The following is a 23,215-nucleotide window of genomic DNA, read 5'->3' as shown; positions in this document are numbered from 1 at the left end:
GAAATGGCCCAAAGCCATTGTGATTCTCACATAATGAAAATTAAAGCCCAGACTGTGTGTTGATGCCAGTCAGGTGTGAGGTACCCTGACGCCTGTGAAGGAAGGTGACAGCAGAGCCCCTGTTGGGTGGCTGTATGGACTTCATGGATCCTGCACTTGATACTGAGTTCTTCTCATGCTGGAATGTCATTTTTCCCTTCAGAGATGCTTTTTCTTGAAATCTGATCCACCCCAGTGATCACGTGAATGTGGCTCCCTCTAGTGTTAAAAGGGGTTTGCTATACCATTGGTACCCTTACTGCTTCCTGCCTAATCAGAGTAGGTACTTGGAGATCTTCTAGTCTAATACCCGAATCTCTGACACAAGGTCCACTGTGCTTAAAGTGACTTGCCACATGTACTGCTAGTTCATAGCAGAATCTGAATCAGAACAAAACACTCAAAATTTGGCACAGACATTGTGGTGCAATGGATTAAACTGTTGTTTGGATGCCCACATCCCCATACCAGAGTGCCTGGGAACATGTCCTACCCTTGCTTCCAATCCATCTTTCGGCAAACGTGCCTGGGATGCAGCAGATGATGGCCCAAGTACTTGGGTTCCTGCCGCCCACACAGGACATCCATGTGGAGTTCCTGGCTCCTGGTTTTGTCCTGACCCAGGTAGGCATTTGGGAAGTGAACCAGCAGATGGAAGATCTCTTTATCTCTCTCTCTCCTTTCTTTCAAGTAAATAACTGTTTAAAAAAACACAGTGAATGTATATACACACATACATGTGTGTGTGTGTATATATATATATATATATATAATTTTTATGCCAAATGAAATTGTGTTCAGAAAAAAAAATCAGTTTCACTAACAAGCTAGGAAGTGACTTGGAGTAAACAGAAAGGTTAAAACCGCATTGGTTGTTAAGGAGCTGAGCATGTGTGTGCAGCATATTAACAGCTACATAGGCCAAGGGTCGGGAGTGCTGGTGATGGGAGGCAGCTTTGGCCAAAAAAAGCTAGCTCAACTTCATCCACTATTCAAAGAAAAACAAGAGAGAGAGAGAGAGAGAAAGTCATTGCTCATTGCTGTAAGAATTTAATGAGTAGCAGCCAATTGCTATTCTACTCCACAAAGAGAATTGGTCCTTTTTGCTTGGTCTAATCTTATGTGTTCTGAGTGCCTTAATAAGAAAAACATTTCTAATGACTTTTGGAGGTGGAAGCCACATTTTTCTTTTGTACAACTCTTTTGAGAGCCATTGTAGCTATAATAGACTAGTGCCTGGTTATTCCTAGTAAAAATAAGGATTTCTCTTCCCCTAAGAAAGACTTTGACAGAAGAACTGACAGCCAAAGACTCATTCCTCTGTATTAATCAAACCAGAAAAGGAACAGACATATTCCGTTATGGTGGGGTTTTTTGGTACCCAGCTGACAGCTTCGGGAGGGGGATGTAGTGAATGAAGAGGGTAGAGGCCAAACCAAAAGGATGGTGTTCCCTCGGAAGGTTTCCATTTCTAACTAAGAATCACCTCAAAGGAGCTCTGTATGCAGCCACAGGCGCTGGTAAACTTGCACTTGGAGAGTCCTGCAGGCATGAAGGTCCCCCTCCAGGACATAATGGGCTCTTCGTTACTTTGGATTAGAATGGTCGCTAGCTCTCAGCTTCTGGAGACAGAAGCAATGGCAGTCTGGGGGACTAGGGAATAGCCTTCAGCGATAGTGTTTGCAGACTGTGCTCTCAGCAGATTGAACAGGGATACGATATGAACTGTTCAAAAGCAAAGCCTACACTGGGGTGAAGAAGAGGCATTGGGACCTCCTTAGGTGGTACTCACCAGAGGTGATTGGTGCTTACACCTTGGAAAACACCATGGGTCTAAAGTCAAAGGACACAGTCGCTTCTCTGCCTTTTGGCTAAGATCAAGTGTAAAATCAAAGGACACGGCAAATGTGCCCTTCCTTAGATCCTAAAAAATTTCTGGAAAATACAAACTAAATGAGAGATGAATTTGTACCTTTTTGACTTCATATATAAGAATCTTCTTTTTATTTGCATATTTCTTTGAGAAACAGGATACCATACTTCTACTCAATTAAAAAAAAACAAAACATTTGGCCGGCGCCGTGGCTTAACAGGCTAATCCTCTGCCTTGCGGCGCCGGCACACCGGGTTCTAGTCCCGGTCGGGGCACCGATCCTGTCCCGGTTGCCCCTCTTCCAGGCCAGCTCTCTGCTGTGGCCCGGGTGTGCAGTGGAGGATGGCCCAAGTGCTTGGGCCCTGCACCCCATGGGAGACCAGGAGAAGCACCTGGCTCCTGCCATCGGACCAGCGCGGTGCGCCGGCCGCAGCGCGCCTACCTCGGTGGCCATTCGAGGGTGAACCAACGGCAAAAAGGAAGACCTTTCTCTCTGTCTCTCTCTCTCACTATCCACTCTGCCTGTCAAAAAAAACAAAAAACAAAACAAAAAAAACACATTTTTTCAGTCCAGAGGGGCCCCCCTTTTGATACACTTATTATGCCATACATTTATAGGGAATGGGTTCCAGCAGCTCCGGCTCCTTTCCACAGGTTCTGATGAAGTGGGCTTTTCTGGGTGGAGCAGGCTGGTGCTTTGCTGAACCCAGGAACCTTTCTCTTTGGCTTCCTTCTTTTTCTGATCATTTTCCTTCACATGTCTCAAGAAGCTGTCTTGGCCCTTAGAGTGCTTAATACGCAGAATACACACATTAATTCTCTTGGCAAAAGTCTTGCCTTTAACTTGTTTACAACGATGCCAACAGCATGCTGGGTAACACTGTGGAGTCTTCAGGTGTTGCCATGGTAACATTTATGGGCATTCCTTTTTGAGCAGTAGCCATGCCCTTGATATCTTCAATATCATCTTTCTTGTAGATGTGCATGTATGTGGCCAAAGGAACAACTCCATGTTTTCTTTTCTTTTAATTATTTATTTGACAAAGTTAGACAGTGAGAGAGAGAGACAGAGAGAAAGGTCTTCGTTCCATTGGTTCACACTCCAAATGGCTGCTACAGCCGGAACTACACCGATCCGAAGCCAGGAGCCAGGTGCTTCCTCCTAGTCTCCTGTGCGCGTGCAGGGGCCCAAGCACTTGGGCCATCCTCCACTGCCCTCCCGGGCCACAGCAGAGAGCTGGACTGGAAGAGGGGCAGCCGGGACAGAATCCGGTGCCCATATGGGATCCAGGCAGAGGGTTAACCAAGTGAGCCACGATGATGGCCCCGTCAACTGTTTTCTAAAAGGCCTGGAGAATATGCATCAGGTGCCTCTCTTTCCCTTTGTGTTTATCATCTTGGTGAATTACTGGAATTACTTTTTTGGCCAAAAAGCCATATTTAAGAATCTTTAGAGAAGGAGGCATGGGCAGTGTTAAACCAAGCACAGTCAGCCCTCCCTTTCTCTGGGCTGTGCATCTGCAAATTCAGTGGATCAAAACTATTTGAAAAGGGGCGGATGTTTGACCTAATGGTTGAGGTCCTAGCTCCCATTTCGGAGGGCTGGGTGGAGGCCCAGCTGCTCTAGTTCCAGTCCAGCTCCCTGCTAAAAGTGCCTGGGGAGGCAGCGGAAGGTGGCCCAAGTGTTTGGGGCCCTGGTACCATATGGAAGACCCAGATGGAGTTCTTGGGTCCTGGCTTTGGGCTAGCTTAGACCTGGGTAGTAAACCAGTAGATGTAGAAGCTCTCTCTCTGTCTCTCCTTCTCTGTGTGTGTGTGTGTCTCCCTGCCTTTCAGATAAATAAATAAATCTTTTTAAAAAGAAAATAAATAAAAACACGAAGAAAATTAAAAATGAAAGAATAAAGGAATCCAGGAATTCTTTTTACTATTGTTGTTACTTCACTGTAAGTCTAAAACTGTCAAAGTAAGAAATTTTGGAAAGAAACAATGAAAGAGAAACTGGCACTTTAGAAACTGAATAAGGTACTTGACCATCATTTGTTGTTTGTGTATTTTTCAAAAATAGACACCTTCCAGAAAAGTTTATTGAATTCTTATTTGTACCTTGTTAAAAATGTTTAGTATAGATGTAGATTTTATTAAGTGTTGATTTTGTCACAGGGAATGGACCATTTGGTTTCAAAAGGTGTAAGGATGTAGTTGACATGAGGAACAGCATCCTGATAGAACTTTCATCTTAGGCCAAGTCACTCAGAAGGTCGCTGCATCTTGCACTGGAGTGTTGTGCTGTTGTTCTGGTGAAGAAAGGAGAGCCCGTTTTCTGTAGTCCAGGTGCTCTGAAGCAGCCCTTCCCACCGTGCTCCCTTTCACACTGTGCTTTAGTGATTCCCTCTGACCTGCCTCTCACCTCTCTCTCTGGACACAAAAACACTGTGAAAGTCACTGATAGCCTATTTGTTCAATGCCTTGACCCACTTCTACTTCTCCCCAGGAGCCATGTGGGAAGTGTTAAGTCCTTTTCTCTCAGGCCCTTTCTTCTCTTGCTTCAGGGGCAGTTGGCTCTCCTGGTTTTCTCCCAGCTTCTCAATCTACTTCTTAAACTTACTATTTGTTCCTTCATGAAGTTTTGTCTTTATCTATTTTTTTTTTTTTTTTTTACTTCAGTCTTCTCTGTCCATATCCTACCCATTCTTCAAATTCCATTGCAGAGATCAGCTCGTCCTTAGTGGCGTCACCCAGACTGTGGGGCTCTGCCTTTCTCAGCTCTTGCATCGTCTGTGCAGGGACCTCTTACGCACCTCTCAGTGCTTAGCGTTTGTGTTTTGCACTCAGGAACCTTTTTGGGATTCAAATTGTTTTCCACAGAAATCAGATTTTGGAGCGGGGGAAGGAAGAGGTGTTCCATTGTGCGTCGTTGGTAGAATGCTAGGTTTGCCTAAGGAGGCATGTTTGCCCCATTCTCCAGGTCATAACCTCTTAGCACAGGGGTCAGCAGAGCATAATTTGAAGATGAAAGAGGGCCTGTCACCTGTTCTTTTAAATGGTCCTCAATCTATAAGTGATTTTTATATTTTTAATTGTGATAATGATATGAAAGTCAAATAAATAAAACTGCATGGAAACATAGCAATGCTCTTTTGCTTAGACACCATTTAGTGCAACTGAATAGTTGTGATGGACTCTGTGTGGCCGTCTGACTATGTAAAAAACTGGCCCCTGTTCTAAAGGTTAGAGTTTATCTTTTATTTCACTAAACACAATTTCTGCCTTATTATTACATATGACACACACATGAGATAGCACCTCAAGATAAACTAATTATGTCATAAACATTCAGCTAACCACAGCCAGTACTGTTGAATTTCTGTGTGCTTGTTTTTTTTTTTTTTTTTTTTTTTAAGATTTACTTATTTATTTGAAAGAGTTACAGAGAGTGAGGGAGAGTGAAAGGCACTGAGAGAGAGAGAGAGAGACAGAGAGAGAGGGGTCTTCCATCTGCTGGTTCACTCCCCAAATGGCTGCAATGCCTGGGGCTTGGCCAGGCTGAAGCCAGGAGCCAGGAGCTTCTTCCATGTCTCCCATGTGGGTAGCAGGGGCCAAAGACTTGGGCCATCTTCTACTGCTTTCCTAGGCCATAGCATAGAGCTGGATCGGAAGTGGAGCAGCCGGGATTCAAATGGGCACCCATATGGGATACCAGCATCACAGGTGTGGCTTTACCTGCTGTGCCACAACGCTGACCCTCAGGTTCTTTGTTTTCTAGCAGATGTTTCTTTTTGAAAATGAATTTTCTTGGCCGGCGCCGTGGCTTAACAGGCTAATCCTCTGCCTTGCGGCGCCAGCATACCGGGTTCTAGTCCTGGTCAGGGCGCCGGATTCTATCCCGGTTGCCCTTCTTCCAGGCCAGCTCTCTGCTATGGCCCGGGAAGGCAGTGGAGGATGGCCCAAGTCCTTGGGCCCTGCACCCGCATGGGAGACCAGGAGAAACACCTGGCTCCTGGCTTCGGATCAGCGAGAGATGCACCGACCGCAGTGGCCATTGGAGGGTGAACCAACGGCAAAAAGGAAGCCCTTTCTCTCTGTCTCTCTCTCACTATCCACTCTGCCTGTCCAAAAAAAAAAAAAAAAAAGAATTTTCTTAAGGAAGAGGGAGCCCTAAATTAAATATACCTAAAGTTCATGTGCACATTCCTCCATTAATTTTTGAAGTTCATTTCTCAGTTAAATTGATTGCAGTCTTGTTACTCCACATAGCAAACCTCTGCTGATTATGGATAATAATGAGCCTGAATCTCAATTGAACTTCCTTTTATTTCAGAATACAACCCAAACGAATTATGTGCTCCTCTGTGGTATGCACTAATTAACTTGAAACATGAACAGTGATTTCTTTGGCAATTTCACTTAATGCCTTGTTACAAAATATATGAATAAAAATATTGAACTATAAAAAACACTGAACTTGGGAGTAAGTGGTGCTAATTGCACAGTCAGCACAAATATCAGAACATGTGACGTTTTGGCAGGGGATTTTGACAGGACCTCTTGCCTGAACACGGCCCCTGGCATTTTGCTGTGTTAGTGGTAAGATACGGTGCCACTTCCATTCTTTATGATTAAAGCAAAACTCATAAAAGTGGGAGATTGCAGAAAATTGGTAGGGGCTCCCCCCCCCTTATTTTTTTTATTTGTAGAAACAACATACTGTCTTTTATGGGGAAAGATTCCTGCTAGGTGACTGGGTGCATCTGATAAATAAGGTGGATGTGCAGTTTGAAATACTTCACTTTGGTTTTGTAGCTGCCTTTTTTTTTTTGTATTTGAAAGGCAGAGGTGTTTTGTTTTGTTTTGTGTTTTGAAATGTAGCCTCTTATTTTAGGCTCTTGGGGTTTAAGGGAAGGAAGATTCATATCCAGACAGTGTTCTACCAAGATTCTCCTGAATTTGTTTTGCCTGGAAAGTGAGATCTTAAAAGACTAATGAGGGAACCCAGGGATAGGCTGTCAGTGAGGTGAGACCATTGTTAAAATGAGCAGTTGGCTGAGTTTTGACAGAAGCCAGAATCCATTCTAGAAAGATGTACCTTCCTCAGTCTGTTGCTGGCTGTTCATATGTGATGTTTTCAGTCTTTGCCCTCTTTTGAAAGTTTTTGATGTGTTACACTGCCTGAAAAGTGAAGTCTCAGAACACTGATAAGGGTACCCAAAGATACGGCTGTCAGTGAGGAGAGGCCGTTGTTAAAATGAGCAGTTGGCTGAGGTTTGACAGAAGCCAGAATCCATGCCGGGAAGATGCACCTCCCCTGGACCGTTGCTGTCTGTTGTTCGTGATATTTTATTCTCTTCGCTCTCTTTTGAATTTGTGTCTATTGGCTGTTCCTCCTTGCAGTGATATTGGAATATTTGCCTGTGTTGAGTTGGCTCAAGCAGAGAATGATGAGAGGGTTTGGAAGGATCTAGCCAGCATAGTAACAAGAAATAGGGCATGGTTTAGCAATGTCAGGGAGAGTTGAAAAAATTAAGAGGTTAGCATTACTTTTCTTAAAAACATTTCAGTTTCTTAACAGAATGAAAGATAAATATTTGGTAATGCTTATTGAATGCCTACTAAGCTAAATGCTTGTTTGGTGCAGTCATGGGAGGCAGAATGAATATTCAATTGTCTTTGGCCCTTGATTTCTCTCACCCCTATAAACTCTTTTTTTTTTTTTTTTAAGATTTAGTTATTTATTTGAAAGTCAAGAGTTACACAGAGAGAGTAGGAGAGGTAGAGAGAGAGAGGTCTTCTGTTTGCTGGTTCACTCTCCAACTGGCCAAAACTGCCCGAGCTGCACCGATCTGAAGCCAGGAGCCAGGATCTTCTTCCCTTCCCACTGGGTGCAGGGGCCCAAGGACTTGGGTCATCTTCTCCTGCTTTTCCAGGCCATCTCAGAGAGCTGGATCGGAAGTGGAGCAACTGGGACTCGAACCAGCACCTATATGGGATGCTGGTACTGCAGGTGGTGGTGGCTTTACCCGCTATGCCACAGTGCCGGCCCCATCCTATGAACTCTTTAAAAGGGATGCCTTTTGGAAAATGTTTATCTATTTGAGAAGGAGGTGGGGGAGAGAGAGAAAGAGATTCACTCCCTACGTGCCCACAACAACTAGGCAGCTCACAGCAGGGAGCTGGGAACTCAATCCAGGTCTTCCACATGAGTGGCAGGAACCCAGTAACTTCAGCCATCGCTGCTACCTTTCTAGGGTATGCATTAGCAGGAAACTGGAGTCAGGAGCCAGAGGTGGGCATTAGACCTGGAACTCCAACATGGATGTGGGTATTTCAACTGCTAGATCAAATGCCTGCCCTTGGTGCTGTTTTTTTTATTTTTTTATTTTTTATTTTTGACAGGCAGAGTGGACAGTAAGAGAGAGAGACAGAGAGAAAGGTCTTCCTTTGCCGTTGGTTCACCCTCCAATGGCTGCCACAGCCGGCGAGCTGCGGCCGGCGCACCGCACTGATCCGAAGGCAAGAGCCAGGTGCTTCTCCTGGTCTCCCATGCGGGTGCAGGGCCCAAGGACTTGGGCCATCCTCCACTGCCTTCCCGGGCCATAGCAGAGAGCTGGCCTGGAAGAGGGGCAACCGGGATAGAATCCGGTGCCCTAACCGGGACTAGAACCCAGTGTGCCGGCGCTGCTAGGGGGAGGATTAGCCTATTGAGCCACGGTGTCGGCCTTGGTGCTGTTTTTATCAGGGAATAGTCATTTCTTTTATGTGTTCATTTCTTTCTTTTTAAAGATTGATTTACTTATTTGAAAGGCAGAGCCACAGAGAGAGAAGGAGACAGAGTTCACTCCGCAAATGGCTGCATCAGCTGGGGCTGGGCCAGGCTGAAGCCAGGAGCCAGGAGCTTCATCCGGGTCTCCCATCTAGGTACAGAGCCCTAAGTACTTGGGCCATTCTCCGCTGCTTTCCCAAGGGCATTAGCAGGGAGCTGGATCGGGAATGGAGCAGCCGGGATGCAAACCAGCATCCATATAGGATTCAGGCATCACAGGTGCTGGCTTAACCTGTTGCATTACAACGCCAGCCCCTTATGTGTTCATTTCTAGGGGTCCATTCATATTATTTTAGCTGTACTTCATTGATGAAATGAGTTGGATTATGGCTCATTTTGGGTCCATTGTTTATTGTGGTAACATACACTGAAGACTTAGCCATTTTAACAATTGTTAAGTGTGCAGTTCCATGGCATTAAGTACATTGACCTTGCTATACAACCATCACCACCATCTGTTTATGGACTTTTTCCATCTCCCCAGATTTACATAGGGAGCACATCAAACTGTAACTCACTGTCCCTGCTTTGCCTAGCTCCTGGTAACCACCATTGTACTTTCTGTATGGCCTTGATTATTCTTGGTACCTCATAGAAGTAGAATTGTATTTGGTTTTTTTTGTGCGTCTGGCCTATGTCACTCAGCATGTGTTCAAGGTTCATCTGTGTTGTAGCATGGTGGCAGAATTTCATTCTTTATTAAGGCTGAGTAATATCCCTTTGTGAGTATATACTTCAATGTGTGTTTTCCACTACAGCGTAAACAAACCAGGAGCAGAATGCAAATCTGGTCCCAGAGGTGGTGATAGGCGCTGTCATATTTGAAGCAGCCTTCTGTTTAGAGACCAGAACGAGTGAAACTACATGCTTTGTGGGGACGGAGTCTAAATGTCACTCCCAATGTTAGAGGACATTGGTACAAAGAGAAATGAAGTGAAGGCCACTATGCCAAGAAGCTGTGACCCCAGCGATGAAGCAATTTTAGAATTAATGTTCAAATATGGACATTATTATTACAAATTCAAGTTCATTGAGAAAACACTCAGGGACCAAATCAACTGGAACTCTGCAATTCAGTTTATTCTCTCAGTTGCAGGTTAGGACACTGACGCCTGTTCTCACTCCTGTGATGTACGTGGGACTGATACCCGTTTCCTCTTCCAGGCCTTTTGCCTGTTTGACTTTTGGCCCACATCTTTGCAGTGACTGGGATGATAGCAGAATAAGGTGGGTCAGGATGTGACAAGCTGCAGTGACAGAACTAAGGCCGACAGGATGCGCTGTTTCATGTCTTGTGGTCTAATCAGATGACTTGGTTGAAAATAAGTCAGTAGCATGCTCCAGCCTCTCTCCCATCTACCCAGAAGCTGTTCCACGCCCAGCCGTTATTTAGACAGCTGCTATGTGCATGTACACTTTCTGCTGCCTGATGTTGCCTGGGGACGTCTGATTTGTGCTGTAACTTCTCGATGCTGGCCCCGTGCTGGAGAAGTAGACTGGAGTCTCATGGCCTTGTTTTCTCTTTCACCTTGTCCTTTTTCTGAATGCCTTGTCTTGGCACTGTAGGCAGCCTTTTTTTTTTTTTTTTTGACAGGCAGAGTGGATAGTGAGAGAGAGAGAGAGAGACAGAGAGAAAGGTCTTCCTTTTTGCCGTTGGTTCACCCTCCAATGGCCGCTGCGGCCGGCGCATCGCGCTGATCCGAAGCCAAGAGCCAGGTGCTTCTCCTGGTCTCCCATGCAGGTGCAGAGCCCAAGGACTTGGGCCATCCTCCACTGCCTTCCCGGGCCATAGCAGAGAGCTGGCCTGGAAGAGGGGCAACCGGGATAGAATCCGGCGCCCTGACCGGGACTAGAACCCAGTGTGCCGGCGCCGCAAGGCGGAGGATTAGCCTGTTAAGCCACGGCGCCGGCCTGTAGGCAGCCTCTTTATGCCCAGCCTCCCTAAAGCCCTGGGCCAAGAAGAAATCATCCCTGTGTTGTCCCGTTTCCCCCTGTAGGGATCCTCTCTGCTTACTTTGATTCCTTCCACCTGGGTAAGACAGAGATCAAATGCTTATCTTCTGTTGCATTCTCAGGACCACTAGTAATAGAATAAAACCCGAGGGAAGATCACCCAACTTGAAATGAGAGTGGCAACACATTCTAATGTGGGAGAGAATTTATCTGTAGAAAACATCACCCAGATTAATTCTGAAAGGGCTTTAGCACCACCAGCAGCCACCAGGGGCAGTTTGTGCTGGTGGAGCAGTAACATCCAGACCCGAGGCAGGGCTTTCTCAGGGAGCAGTTTTGCAGTGTCTGGGCTCTGCTGGGCTCTGCTCCTGACTGAGGCCGGGGTGGGGGTGGGGGGTAGAGGTTTGTGTGTGAGCACAACACAACCTCTTCTCTCCCCCACCTCCTGCCCCACCCTGTGCAAATTTTTTGCTACTTTTCAGAATTGGAAGGCTCTGCAGGGAGGGGAAGTCCCTTGGCATTTTGAATATCAGGTGCTCAGCAGAACTGCCTGGCATCCTGTTTGTGTATAGCAATTTTAATTCCCTCCCTAATAGGTCATTTAGCCTTAGCAGCAGAGTCTTCAACTTGATAATCCTTACATCAGCAGTGAGGCTCAGGCCAAGCATCCCACAGTGCAGCCCTGAGTAGTTATTTGGAAGAAGTTGTGAGCCTTCATTCCCTGGTTTCTGCTGGGCACCTCTTTAGATCAGGCTCTCAGTGTTCCTCATGCTCAATGCAGCTGGGCCTGGCAGGTGATTTTGGGGTGCAGAATGGCTGAGGGTGTTCCCGCTCCCCATCAGTGGAGATGGGGATTTGGGCTCTGGGACCTGCCAGCTTTTGGGTACTGTTTTCATGGCCATGTGCAAAGTGCCATGCTGATGGCTTGACAGATGGCAGCTGGTGCACTGATTTGCAGCTGTCTTGCTGCTTCCCGTACAGAGGCAGGGAGGATGGAGGATGGTTGGAATCGCTCCTCCCACAGACTGCCTTGACCTTGCTCCTTGGATCTGAGGTGCCCCAGGCCTTCTGGAAGTGCATGATCTCCCCCTTTTCTTGGCTATTATTAGCTGTTGTTATTGACTCTCACACTGATCTCTGCCATTTGAGGTTTCAGATCAGAAGTGGCACCTTGGGCAGAGGTAGAGCTGTATTTGGAGATGACTGTGGGGTAGTAAGGAGCTGCTGCCACTTTGTCTTTCACTCTGAAGTACATGTCCCACTTTGGTCTTCAAAAATATTACAGTCCTAAGAGACCAGATAATGGCTGCAGGAGCCTGTAAGCTGTTGCCAGTTCCTCAGAAACCTTTTTTCTTTTAGGGAAACATTGTGTTTGGGTTCCTGGAATGATGCGTTGGATGCTCTAGTCAGTGAGTATTAATAATAATCAGAGCTCAGCATTCCACTTGGAATCTAATCGTAGAACATCCTTGTGTTGTCTCCATTTATAGATGGAGAAATTGGGGAAGAGAGAAGAGCTCTGTTGCCATCGATAGAAAAGTACTGAAGTCGAGTTTGTCCTAAGAACCTTCTTGCTCACTCTCTTCAATGGAAAAGAAATTTCTGTTTTTCATTTCCAGGAAAGGTGTGTGTGTGTGTGTGTATAACTGCCTACCATAGGGCAAACAGGCTCAATTATGTTCTTTTGTGATGCTCTTTAGGGAAGAATCTGTGTGAATCTTTCTAAGTAGAGGGAAGGCTTTTTGCCTCCTAGTTGTGCTGGCTCCATCTCACCCCTTTCTTGCTTCTTCATGTCCCAAGCACTTGGCCGTCTTCAGAAGTAATCCTGCACAAGGCCAGAAGGAAAATGCCAGGTCCAGGCAGCCGCAAGAACTTGAACCATGTGGTACCTTGGAAAAAACTCAGATCACTTTTTGGAGTTGCAGAGTTTTAACAAACTGAATTGAAGCAAAAGTTTAGTTGGAGGGGGGAGCTTATTTGTCCTCGCAATCTATGTAAGATTGGTAGCACGGAACATGAAGAGCCTTGATGTTTTTTAGTCTATCACGTTTTCAGTCTGGTGTTCATATCTTTCTGTATACTGCCTCAAGTCTTACTAATCCTAAACCTCAAGGCCTCTTTCACTGGAATGCTTCTGAAATGCCTTAAATAAAACAAAGGCCATTATCTGTTTTGCTGTTTTGCAGTGAGGCTCTCCCCAGGGCTGTCATGATAGCCTTTCTCATCATTGTTTCCTGTTCTCTGATTGCATGTGCACAGCCTGAGGACAGGACTTGGTCCCCACTCAGCGTTCTCTGGAACAGAGAGGCATATTCTCGCTGCCTTGTGCACATGGCCTCCACCCAGGACCTCTTTAAGTTCCTCTAGCAGGGGTAGTGGTCCCAGCCCTGTCTCTGTTTCTTATCTTTTAAGTGGGGATAATAATGCTTAGCTGTGCTTTCCATCAGAGCAATTTGTGAAAGGTTAGTGAGCTGGGCTTTGTAAGATACTTTTAGATCCTTAGATGAAAGGTGTTATTTAACCACAGCACGGCTTCCTACTGGGAGTGCCCTCCCAGAGAGCAGAGTGCCTGTCAGCCTCTCTTCCATTCGTCCTCATGGCATGCCTTGCAGGGAGAGAGGTGGTTCAGCATCATCATTAAGTACAAAATACTGTTACTTTTATCTGTAAATGGGCTAATTGTGAAAAACACAAGTGGATGAGACAGATGATGGGAGGGGACAGAGAAAACTTCAAAGTGGCATGTGTTTGCTATTCCTGTTCACTCTGCTTTGGATTTGGAAATCCCAACTGCACACATGAATACAAGAGAACATGTCCTTCCTCGGGGAGGAGTGGGACCTAGGACATCCTTCTAAATACTTGCATCCATTGAGCCACCTGTCCTTACCTTGATCTGTGCCAGATTATTTTCTAAGTGCTGACTTAATTGGTGAATACCACACATGACTGTAAATTGCATAGGGCTTTAGTATTTTGTGTTTTGAGCCTTTGTCTTGGATGTTAGAACTGAATTTCCTCTTACTGTGAAATCCTAGTCATATTGGGACAGTGGATGGTTCTCCTAGGCCATGTAGCACAAGAAGTAGGTTTCCTTAAAAGAAATACCTTTGAAGAGAGTGACCACCGCTATTTCTAAGACTGAAGAAAGAGAATGAGCCTGTTTAGGTAGCCACTAGGGCAGGGACTCCAGCAGTGCTGTCCTTACGCTGGACAGCTATTGGGGACCAAGCATTCATTTGGGTTTGTAGGTTGAGGTTGCAAATGCAAGAAGGTTCCTCCCCTCCTTCCTCCCCACGTCTGTCTCAGATCTGCAGTCTCATTTTTGCAGTTTCATTGCAATCAGTGTCATTTCTGTTCTTTGAGGATTCTGTCACAGGGCATGAAAGGAAGAAGGAGAAGGTCTGAAATCAATGCGAAGGAAACTGACCACAGTCAGCCTTAGATCTTGCTGTTTGTTTTCTTCCAGCACAGAGCACACGTTAACAGAACTGGTACTTCCCTGTGTTCTCCCTGTGAGACAAATGTTTTCAGAAGGAAAACATCATAGCTTTCAGAATCCCTAGGGGAATTATTATAAAACAACAGTGAGAGGGCCAGTGCTGTGGCGTAGCAGGTAAAGCCACCACCGGCGATGCTGGCGTCCCATGGGGGTGCCAGTTCATGTCCCTGCTACTCCACTTCTGATCAGCTCCCTGCTAATGCACCTGGAAAAGCAGTAGAAGATGGCCCAAGAACTTGGGCCCCTGTAGCCCTGTGGGAAACCCAGATGAAGCTCCTAGCATTGGTCTGCCCCAGCCCTGGCCATTGCAGCCATCCAGGGAATGAAGCAGCCGATAGAAGATCTCTCTCTCTCTCGCTAACTCTGACTTGCAAATAAATAAATCAATCTTGGGGGGGAGGGCACTAGTGAGGAGAAAAATCTTGACAAGATTGAAATACCTTGACTGGATTCTTTTTGATTTAAATTTTCCTGTTAGGTCTGTAATTTTCTAAACAATGGAACACTCTGCTGTTCGTGAACTGTCGTGGGCTGGAGAGAACAACCAAGTTCTTTTTTTTTTCCTCAGAGATTTATTGTTTTATTTATTTGAAAGGCAGAGTAACTGAGAGGGAGAGAGGAAGATAGATCTTCCATCCACTTGTTTACTCTCCAAATGCCTGCAACAGTCAGGGATGGACCAGGCTGGGAGCTCCATCTGAGTCTGCCGCGTGGATGCCAGGAACCCAAGTCCTTGGGCTGTTGTCTGCTGCCTCCCAGGCACATTAGCGAGAGTGGGCAGGACTTGAGACTGGGCACTCCCATGTGGCATGTGGGCATCCAAACAGCAGTTTTCAAACTACCATGAACTTGCCCCTTTCTCTTTTTCTAAACTTGTAGTTTAAGCTTTTTTCTCCTCTTCCCATTTAGATACCTAATTAAGTGGAGTCCTTTAATTGATTTTTGCTTATTTTCATCCAGAATTCAATTAGAACTCTTCCAGCTGAGTTGGTGCCATCTGATTCTTCAGCCAGGTCCAGGGAGAAAGGTGGGAGTGAGGGTAGGAATGATGAGAGAAGAGTATGTTCGTGTCAGTGTTTGGGAGCTCTCTGTGTCAGCACTCCTCGCTATGACTTCCTGGGACCGTGTTTGGAGGGGAGCAGCCCACGTAAGGGGCGGTAAGGTTCAGGGGTTAAAGGGCTCAGGCTCCATAGAGTTAGGCTGTCCACGTGAAGCTCTGCTTTCTACCTCTATGTTGTTGGAGAGGAGAGATTTCTTGCTCATCCCCAGCTTCATGGCTGAGGCTCCTGTGAAGCATAAGGACAGAATGAGAAGAGGAAAGCACACAGATTTATTTAATGAGGCTCATATGATAAGAGGGCCTTCAGAGATGGAGGCCCAGGGTGGGCATTGTGGTGCAGCAGATTAAGCTACTGCCTAGAATGCGGCATCCCATCTTGGAGTGCTTGTTCAAAAGGTCCTGGCTGCTCCATGCCTCTGATCCAGCCTCCTGCCAATACACGTGGGAGGCAGTGGACGATGGCCCAAGTTCTTTGGTCCTTGCCACCCGTGTGGGAGACTTTGATGGAGTTCCTTGCTCCTGCCTGTAGCTTGGCCCAGCCTTGCCTGCTGTGTGCATTTTGGGATTGAACCAGCGGATAGAAGATTCTTCTCTGTCTCTGTCTTGTTCTCTGTCACTCTGCCTTTCTCATAAATAAATACATCTTAGAAAGAAAGGAAGATACAAAGAAATAGGTAAACATGTGCATTGTTATACTTAGGTTTGAAGAGTGGCCAGTCATGGAGAAACATGGTTAGAGGACGAAGGGGTGTGGTCTAATACACTGGGGGGACTTGAGTAAAGGGCAGGGGGTGGATTTCTCCCTCCCACTCTGAGGTTTCGAGTGTCTGAGTCCTTTGAGATACACTGGTGGCAGAGTAATGGCAGCCGGAGTTGCCCTCTGCCTCATGTGCGCAAAGGCCCATCTGTGACGTCTGTGTCAGTAGTGCTGTAGGCAGCTGGCGGGAAATGGGCAAAACCCAAATCTGCCTCCCTGCTCAGGGGTCTGGGAGCGTTCTGAGGTCAGGGGCCCGCAGCGGATGCCGTGATCTGCAGGACCCTTGGCCCCCTGAAGCTGTCTGCCTCTTCTGCCCGTTCTCCAACTTCTGTTCTTTGGGGTGGGGGCCGACCTTAGCCCCAGGTGTCATCTGCAGGTCGTCATCTCCTGTGCGCACGTGCAGCTGGGCTGTCAGCCTTGGTCTGGTGGACGCTAGTTTAGGCCAGCTTGGTGGTGACGTCTGTAAAAACAGCGTTAGAAACAGTGGTTTAGTAACCTGCCTTTTATGGCTGGACCCTGTTGTTAGAGAAGAGGGTGGGGAGCTTCAGGGAAGGAGCCGGGACACAGGGCAGGGAGCTTCTGAGTTTGCAGAGCGTCAGGAGGAAGCCTGACTCGGGGGGCCGCCCCGTTTCACAGGCATGCACTTTACTAATGGAGCCAAACAAAATACGAAACTCACAGAAGAGCCAGATGGTTGAAGATTAAATACCCTCTTCATAGGGGAGAGGGAAGAGGAAGATGTGGGGAATTTTCGAAGGGGAGTAAATGATTGTTAGTGGACATGAATGGGCGACAGAAGGTCAGAGGGTGATCGTCCCAGACCTGCTCCAGGGGAAAAGGGCAGTGAAGATGAGAGAGCTTTCCCGTTCTGTTTTCTCTAAGGCCATGGGGCCGTATTTTGTCTGGAACACCATCAGTTTCTGTGTGCCTTTGGGCATCTTGCAAGGCCTTCTGAGCTCAGGCCCAGCTGTGATGTGGGGGATTGACAGCGGGATCTTCCCCGGGTGGGGTATGAGGACGCGGCGGCCACCAGGTGGAGCCCTCAGCGTAAGTGCAGCGCAGGTGCTGCCCAGGCAGCGCGGGCTTTTGCAGTCCTTGTTTCATCAGAGCTGTCGTCAGTCCTTCTGTACTGTGACTCACCTGATCCTTACCAGGACACAGTACTGGCATTCTGGAACTTTCAGACTCAGACTCTCCTCTTAGGATAAATGTGATGTTCATACGTTGTAAACTTCAGCAGACGTGGGAAACACTATCATAAACAAAGTCTAAGACAAATGACCAAGTGGGGGGAAATATGTCTGCCGTTTGTAATTCAGTTCCCTAGTACATAAGGAGCTGTAACTCAGTAAAAAAATGAATAAAAAAGATGACAGTTGTGAAGCTTCTTATGGTGATGTATTTCTGCCTTACAGTGCCATAGATTTTGCCCTCTGATTGTGTATCTTCAGCCCACCAGGGAAATCCTAGATTGGAAAAGGGCTTGGGACCCACTGATGGAGATGTCCCCGTGTGGCGAGAACAGACGGCAAAGTAGCTGCTCTTAGGAGTGCTGCTGCTACCATGGCCCTCATGCACCTGCCTTTGCCCTCTCATCCTGATTTTTTCTGTCTCTACCCCCAGTCCAGAAAGTCCCTGTGTCCTGTCTGGGTTTCGCTCACGTTGTTTCACATGGGCTCTAGCCCGCTCAGGCCCACTACTGCTGCTCTAATCCGGAGACTGGCACCAGCTCCCTGGTGACTGAACCACTCACACTTTCCCCCTACCATGGTCCCTTCTCCAGTCAGCCCAGTGTGCCACGCCCAGATTACTCTCCCGAAACTCTACCCTGCAGTGGTTCCACTAGCTGGGGTGAACTCTAACTTAACCTGACCTTCCTTATGTCTTTCTCATTGCTTCTTTTTAGGAGTCCTCCCAGCACCTACACTCTCTGCTCCTCTGCAACACCCCTAACATCCTCTTACAACCTGAACTGGTCACAAGGCCCAGCTCTGTTCATTTTCCTTCGGGTGGCCTTGCTAGGTGCCCCCGCCCCTGGCATCCATTGTGTCCTTTCCACCTGCTGTGTTTATTGATTGCCTGTTCTCATGTCACACTTGCTGCACATACTGCTCTAGTCAAACTTTTTTTAAAAAAGATTTAGTTTATTTATTTGAAAGAGTTACAGAGAAAGGTAGAGACACAGAGAGAAGTCCTCCATCTGCTGGTTCACTCCCCAAATGGCCACAACAACTGGGGCTGTACCAGACTGAAGCTCGGAGCTTCTTCCAGGTCTCCCATGTGGGTGCAGGGACCCAAGGACTTGGGCCATCCTCTGCTGCTCTCCGAAGTGCATTAGCAGAGAGCTGGATTGGAAGTGGAGCAGCCAGGACTTGTACTGGTGCCCATATGGGATGCTGATGCTGCAGGCTGGGGCTTTAACCCTCCATGCCATAGCACTGGCCCCGCTAGTAAAACTTTTTCATGAAGGTAGAACATACCATGCTGAGAAGTGCACAGATCACAAGTAAAGCTCTCAGTGGCTTTGCACGATGCACGAGGTGAACACACCCACATCATTCACATTCCTCTCTTCGGACACAACAGAAACAGTATCTGGGAGACAGCATGGCATGTGGCTCTTTGCGTGAAAATGCAAAACATCAAATGCTCAGCCACATTCCAGACAAGGAACTGGAGATAAGAGTGATCTAGGCATTTTTATCTAATTGATTTGAGAGACAGAGAGTGCCCATGTATCCTCAGATACTCAAAATGGCCAGGCTACGTTGAAGCCAGGATCTGGGAGCTCAGTCCAGGTCTCCCATGTGAGTGTCAGGAACCCAATTACTTGAGCCATCCTCTCTGCCTCCCAGGGTCTGCATTAGTAGGAAGCTAAAGACAGGAGCCCGAGCCAAATATTGAACCCATGCATTCTGATATGGGACATGGGTATCTTAACTGGCATCAGCCATTAGGCTGATCTAGGCTTTGCTAAATTAGACACTTTAAAAATTACATGAAATTTCCATCACTACATCACCAGCTACAAATTGTTTCTTGACAGCTAGTTAGAATTGAGATATTATCCCCCCATACCCTTGATTAGAGGTGTTGTAATTTTGGTAAGTCCATTCCAAGGATTCCTGTTGAGGGATTCCTGTAATTCCTTTACATTGGACCTTTAACTCCAGTCTAGGTAAGTGCGGGGACACCTACAGCCTTAGCTTCAGTTATCATTTTGTCCAACAGATATTTATTTACCATATGCAGTCTGCTAGGTACTATTAGAATGTATGGTAGGATTCAGTTCCTCCCTCCACAGAACTTAGATTTTATGGAATCGCTAGAAATAATTGATATAACTAAAAAAAAGGCTAAGACTAAAGCTATAACAGGGACTAAACAGTAACTCTGGAAAGTTTCTGCCGAATCATAAACATTCAGAGGGAACAAGAGCATAGTCGGGAAAGGCTGAAGTGAAGATGGGCGTAGACCAGGGGCTTCCGGACACAGACCCAATCTGACATGGGTGAAAGGAGATGGCAGCCTTTTGAGGGTAAAACAAATGCAAGGTTAAGGGGAACAGAAAGATCTTAAGAAAATCATAAGAAATACCTTATTTTCAGCAGCACATTACAAGTTCTTTTATTTGTTCATCTTGTTGGATCTTTGCCATTATGATCTTTCATCCCTTATGAGGTTGGTACAGGGAAAGCTACCATGTGCCCACTGTCACGCAGCTCCCTTGTGCTACTGGTAGATGTTTAGACCCCAACTTCAGCATTCTTTGCACAACCTGCTCTTACCTTGATAAAGCGTGAGCATTTGTGTTCAATCTCCTGCTTTAATTTTTGCAATTACTGGTGCTAGTGTTGTGGCATAAGGATAAAGCCACCACCTGCAGCACCAGCATCCCGAATGGGTGCCAGTTCGAGTCCCAGCTGTTCTACTTCTGATCTGGCTCCTTGCTAATGGCCTGGGAAAAGCAGTGGAGGATGTCCCAGGTGGTTGGGCCTCTGCCATCCATGTGGGAGAAGCTTCTTCCTGGAAGAAGCTCCTGGCTCCAGGCTTTGACCTGGCACAGCCCTGGCTTTTGTGGCCATCTGGAGAGTGAACAGTGGATGGACAATCTCTGTCTCTGTCTCTCTCTGTAACTCTGACTTTCAAATAAATAAATAAATATTTTTTTAAAAAAACTATTTACTGCATTGAAATCATATCCCAGCTTATTTCATTATCATCATAGGTAATATTTCCTTTAGGCCTGAATCAGGAGACTCCGGGCGAGCATGCCATTTGGAGATCAGACGTGTAAGGCAAAGTGAAGGCATAGGTCAGTCGCTGCAGCTCCTCACTGTGGCCTCTCCATTACCTGGAAACAAGCGGGGGAGATAAGTGACCTGTCGAAAGTATCATGAGTTCCCTTTTAATTTTCTTTCATCTGGTCTTTTATTGCCTCTTGGGTTATGTCTTTTCTGTACCTAGAAGGCGTCAATCTGCAAAGCTATGAAGCTGTCAGTTCCGTTGACAAGGCTTTCAGTTCAAATTAATGTTCAGCTAAGGGATTAGCACATAACTATTTCAGGCTGAATTTCTTTACACAAAAGGGTGGCCATGGCTGGAACAGGCCTCCAAAGCCAGGAAGAGAAGTTAATTGTAAAAATCAATGCAGGCAAGAGCTGATCACCTTTCTGAAAGACAAGACAATGCAGAACACAATCTCAAAATAGATCTTTGGGGTCAGGTTGATGTCATGTTGAAGAATCAATATTTACTGGGCTTTATAAAGTTAGCCTTTAATGAACCTCAGACATTTTGCTAGGCCATTAATTGCAGGAAGAGGAAAGGCAGCAATGGCTGAAGTCCATGAGTGTGGAGGTTTTTATAAAAATAAGTGAAGAGACAGTCACTTACCAGTGTGCAGAGGTCCCACCCTTCAGTTCACGCAGGTATTAGTGGGTACATGTGTTGAAAGGCGTTTTTGGGATCTTACCAATATTTAAAGGGAGGGCAATTCTTGCATTTCTCTCACCAGGCGGAACTAAGCCCTTGTTTTTTTTTTTGTTTTTTTTTTTTGTTTGTTTGTTTTTTTTTTTTTTGTTTTTTTTGCATTCCTCATGTAAGCCTTGTAGCTTCATTTTCCTGGGATGAGTTCTCATGTCATTTTGGCTTCTGCCTTAGCAGTGTGCTAGTTACAAGGTTAGGTCCGTCATGGAGTTCGGCTCCTCTGTCTGTCTGACATACGTGAGGGCTTTATGAAATGGAGGGGTGTAGTAAAGAGCATTTAGTTGAGAACGCTGGCTCAAATCCAAGTCTCATGAAAGGTTTTTGATAAATATTGTCATTTGCACTTGTTCTGTCATCCAGCACAAGTGTTTCTTTGCTGATTCTGTGTGCAAATGTGTTTGGTGTGGCTCACTGGGTTGTCTGAGTCATTTGTGGGTCAGGAGCCTCCTCTTCTATTCATGTTAGGCAGTGCCCCTAATTAATTTTGTCAGCTAGGTAGAGGAATGTGTTAGATCAAGTTTTATCCTGGCTGTAACACAACTAAGGATGCTAGTGGAGCCTCTGTGGTCCGTAACCAAATGTCAGAAGCTGCTTCGTCAGGCCTGGGAAGGGATGTTTGTGCGAAGCTCTTGGTCATGCCTGCCTGGTAGATGCATTCTGGGTTTGAGTTTCTAGACCTCTTTCTCTGGTGTGTTGCGGGGGGGGGGGGGGGGGGCTCTAGAGTTCATCAGAGGGAAGAGCCTGCGGCGCCTCCCTCTGCTCCCACCCGCTTCCCGTCTCTGCAGAGCAAACACTGAGAAGTACAAGCAGGAGAGAGGTTTGTCAGTGTTACTGCAGGAGAAACTGAGGTTACCATTTTCATAATTTGCTTGAGATACTCACACTGGGTTTTTACTCTTCCTTTGCAGTTGTTTGAGAACTTCTACTTCGGTTCCCTAAAGCTCAATTCCATTCACATCTCTCAGAGGTTCACAGTAGACAGCTTTGGAAACTACGCCTCCTGTGGACAGATTGACTTCTCGTGAGGTGGATCTCGGAGAGCACTGGAAATTGTTCGCCCTCACGAGGTGCTGAAGAAAAGTGTCTTCATTTTAACTGCCACGGAGGGATATGGAGTTGTGGATGGTGACTTCCCTGGGTGGTTCCATGGACTCACCAGTGCCTGTCTAGTGGAGTGTATCGTCAGAGCGACAGCCGGGACCATTGTGGGCACAGGAACAACTTGTGTCTGCAACCCTCAGCTTGTTCCACTTTTTTCTTCTGTGTGTGTGAGTGTATGTGTGGTAAAATACACATAAGCTTTCCCGTCTTAACCATTCTTAAGTGTGTGCTTCCGTGTTAGTACACATGCACATCATGTCGTGTAACCATCACCACCATCCGTCGCCATCACTGTTTCATCTTGTAAAACTGAAACTGCCCACTGCATAGTAACTCCCCACTCTGTGCTCCCCCCACCGGACAGCCACCACCCCACCTTCTGTCTCTGCAACTGTGCCTGTTGGGAGCAGTGGGTGGTGCTGTGCTGTTCGTGTACTACGTCTTGTTTATCCACCCATGGACTCTCCTGTCACTTCCACCTCTAGATTGTGGCAAACAGTGCTCATGTGAATCACATGGGTGTGCAGAGAGCCCTTCAGGACCCTGCTGTCCATTCTTCCACCATCTAGGATTGCACCTTGAGCAAAGCAACGCTGACAGTTTTTCCCTTTGTCTTTGCTTGATCTATCCTTTTTCTTCTCAAGTTATCCTTTTTAAAAATCGTTGGTTGGATTCGGGGCCCCAGCCCTGCCCTCTAGTCAGACCCCGAGGGAGTCACAGTGTCGTAGCTCTTTTCTGTTTACTTCTCAGCACAGCGGCAGCAGGAACAATGAGGCCCTCAGCAGGACTGTGCGCAGTTCCCAGAAGCGCATCAGCCACAGAGGTGCTCGCTCCTAGGCTGTACACCGGCAGAGGAAGGGAGAGCTCCCAGAGTGGGGCCCCCATCCGTCCTTTGGGGTGTCCTGTGGGGGCGGGGTGGGGAGCCGCTGTCTCAGCCCTCCCTCCTGAAGCCCTTCCTCCCTCCTTGTTCTCCCCCTGTGGCCTTCATTCCTTGCTATCTTGATTCTTACTTCCTCTTCAGTCTGCTTCTGAGCCCTGCCGCTAAAGTTGCTACATTGCCAGCACTGAGTACCAACTGCGACTGCACAGGTTATTTGTGAATAAATGGATTTACAAGGTCG

At 46.7% G+C, this 23,215-nt stretch overlaps 1 protein-coding gene across 4 annotated transcripts in view; it reads left to right on the top strand.

Annotated features, from left to right (window-relative positions):
- Nucleotides 1-22,306, top strand: part of ASCC1 (activating signal cointegrator 1 complex subunit 1) — a 103,803-nt gene extending 81,497 nt beyond the window's left edge. For 3 of the 4 annotated variants that reach the window (XM_062215348.1, XM_062215350.1, XM_062215349.1), the window contains exon 10: nt 21,902-22,306. In XM_062215348.1, coding sequence (XP_062071332.1) covers nt 21,902-22,018 — 117 coding nt within the window. In that variant the 3' untranslated portion in view covers nt 22,019-22,306. Of the gene's footprint in view, nt 1-9,896; nt 9,954-21,901 lie in introns of those variants that run through there. The other variant, XM_062215351.1, reaches the window with a different exon arrangement.
- The last annotated feature ends 909 nt before the right edge of the window (nt 22,307-23,215 follow it).

The sequence above is a fragment of the Lepus europaeus genome, chromosome 17 (assembly GCF_033115175.1).
Source record: "Lepus europaeus isolate LE1 chromosome 17, mLepTim1.pri, whole genome shotgun sequence".
NCBI lineage: Eukaryota > Metazoa > Chordata > Mammalia > Lagomorpha > Leporidae > Lepus > Lepus europaeus.
This window is presented reverse-complemented; position numbering and strand designations above follow the sequence as displayed.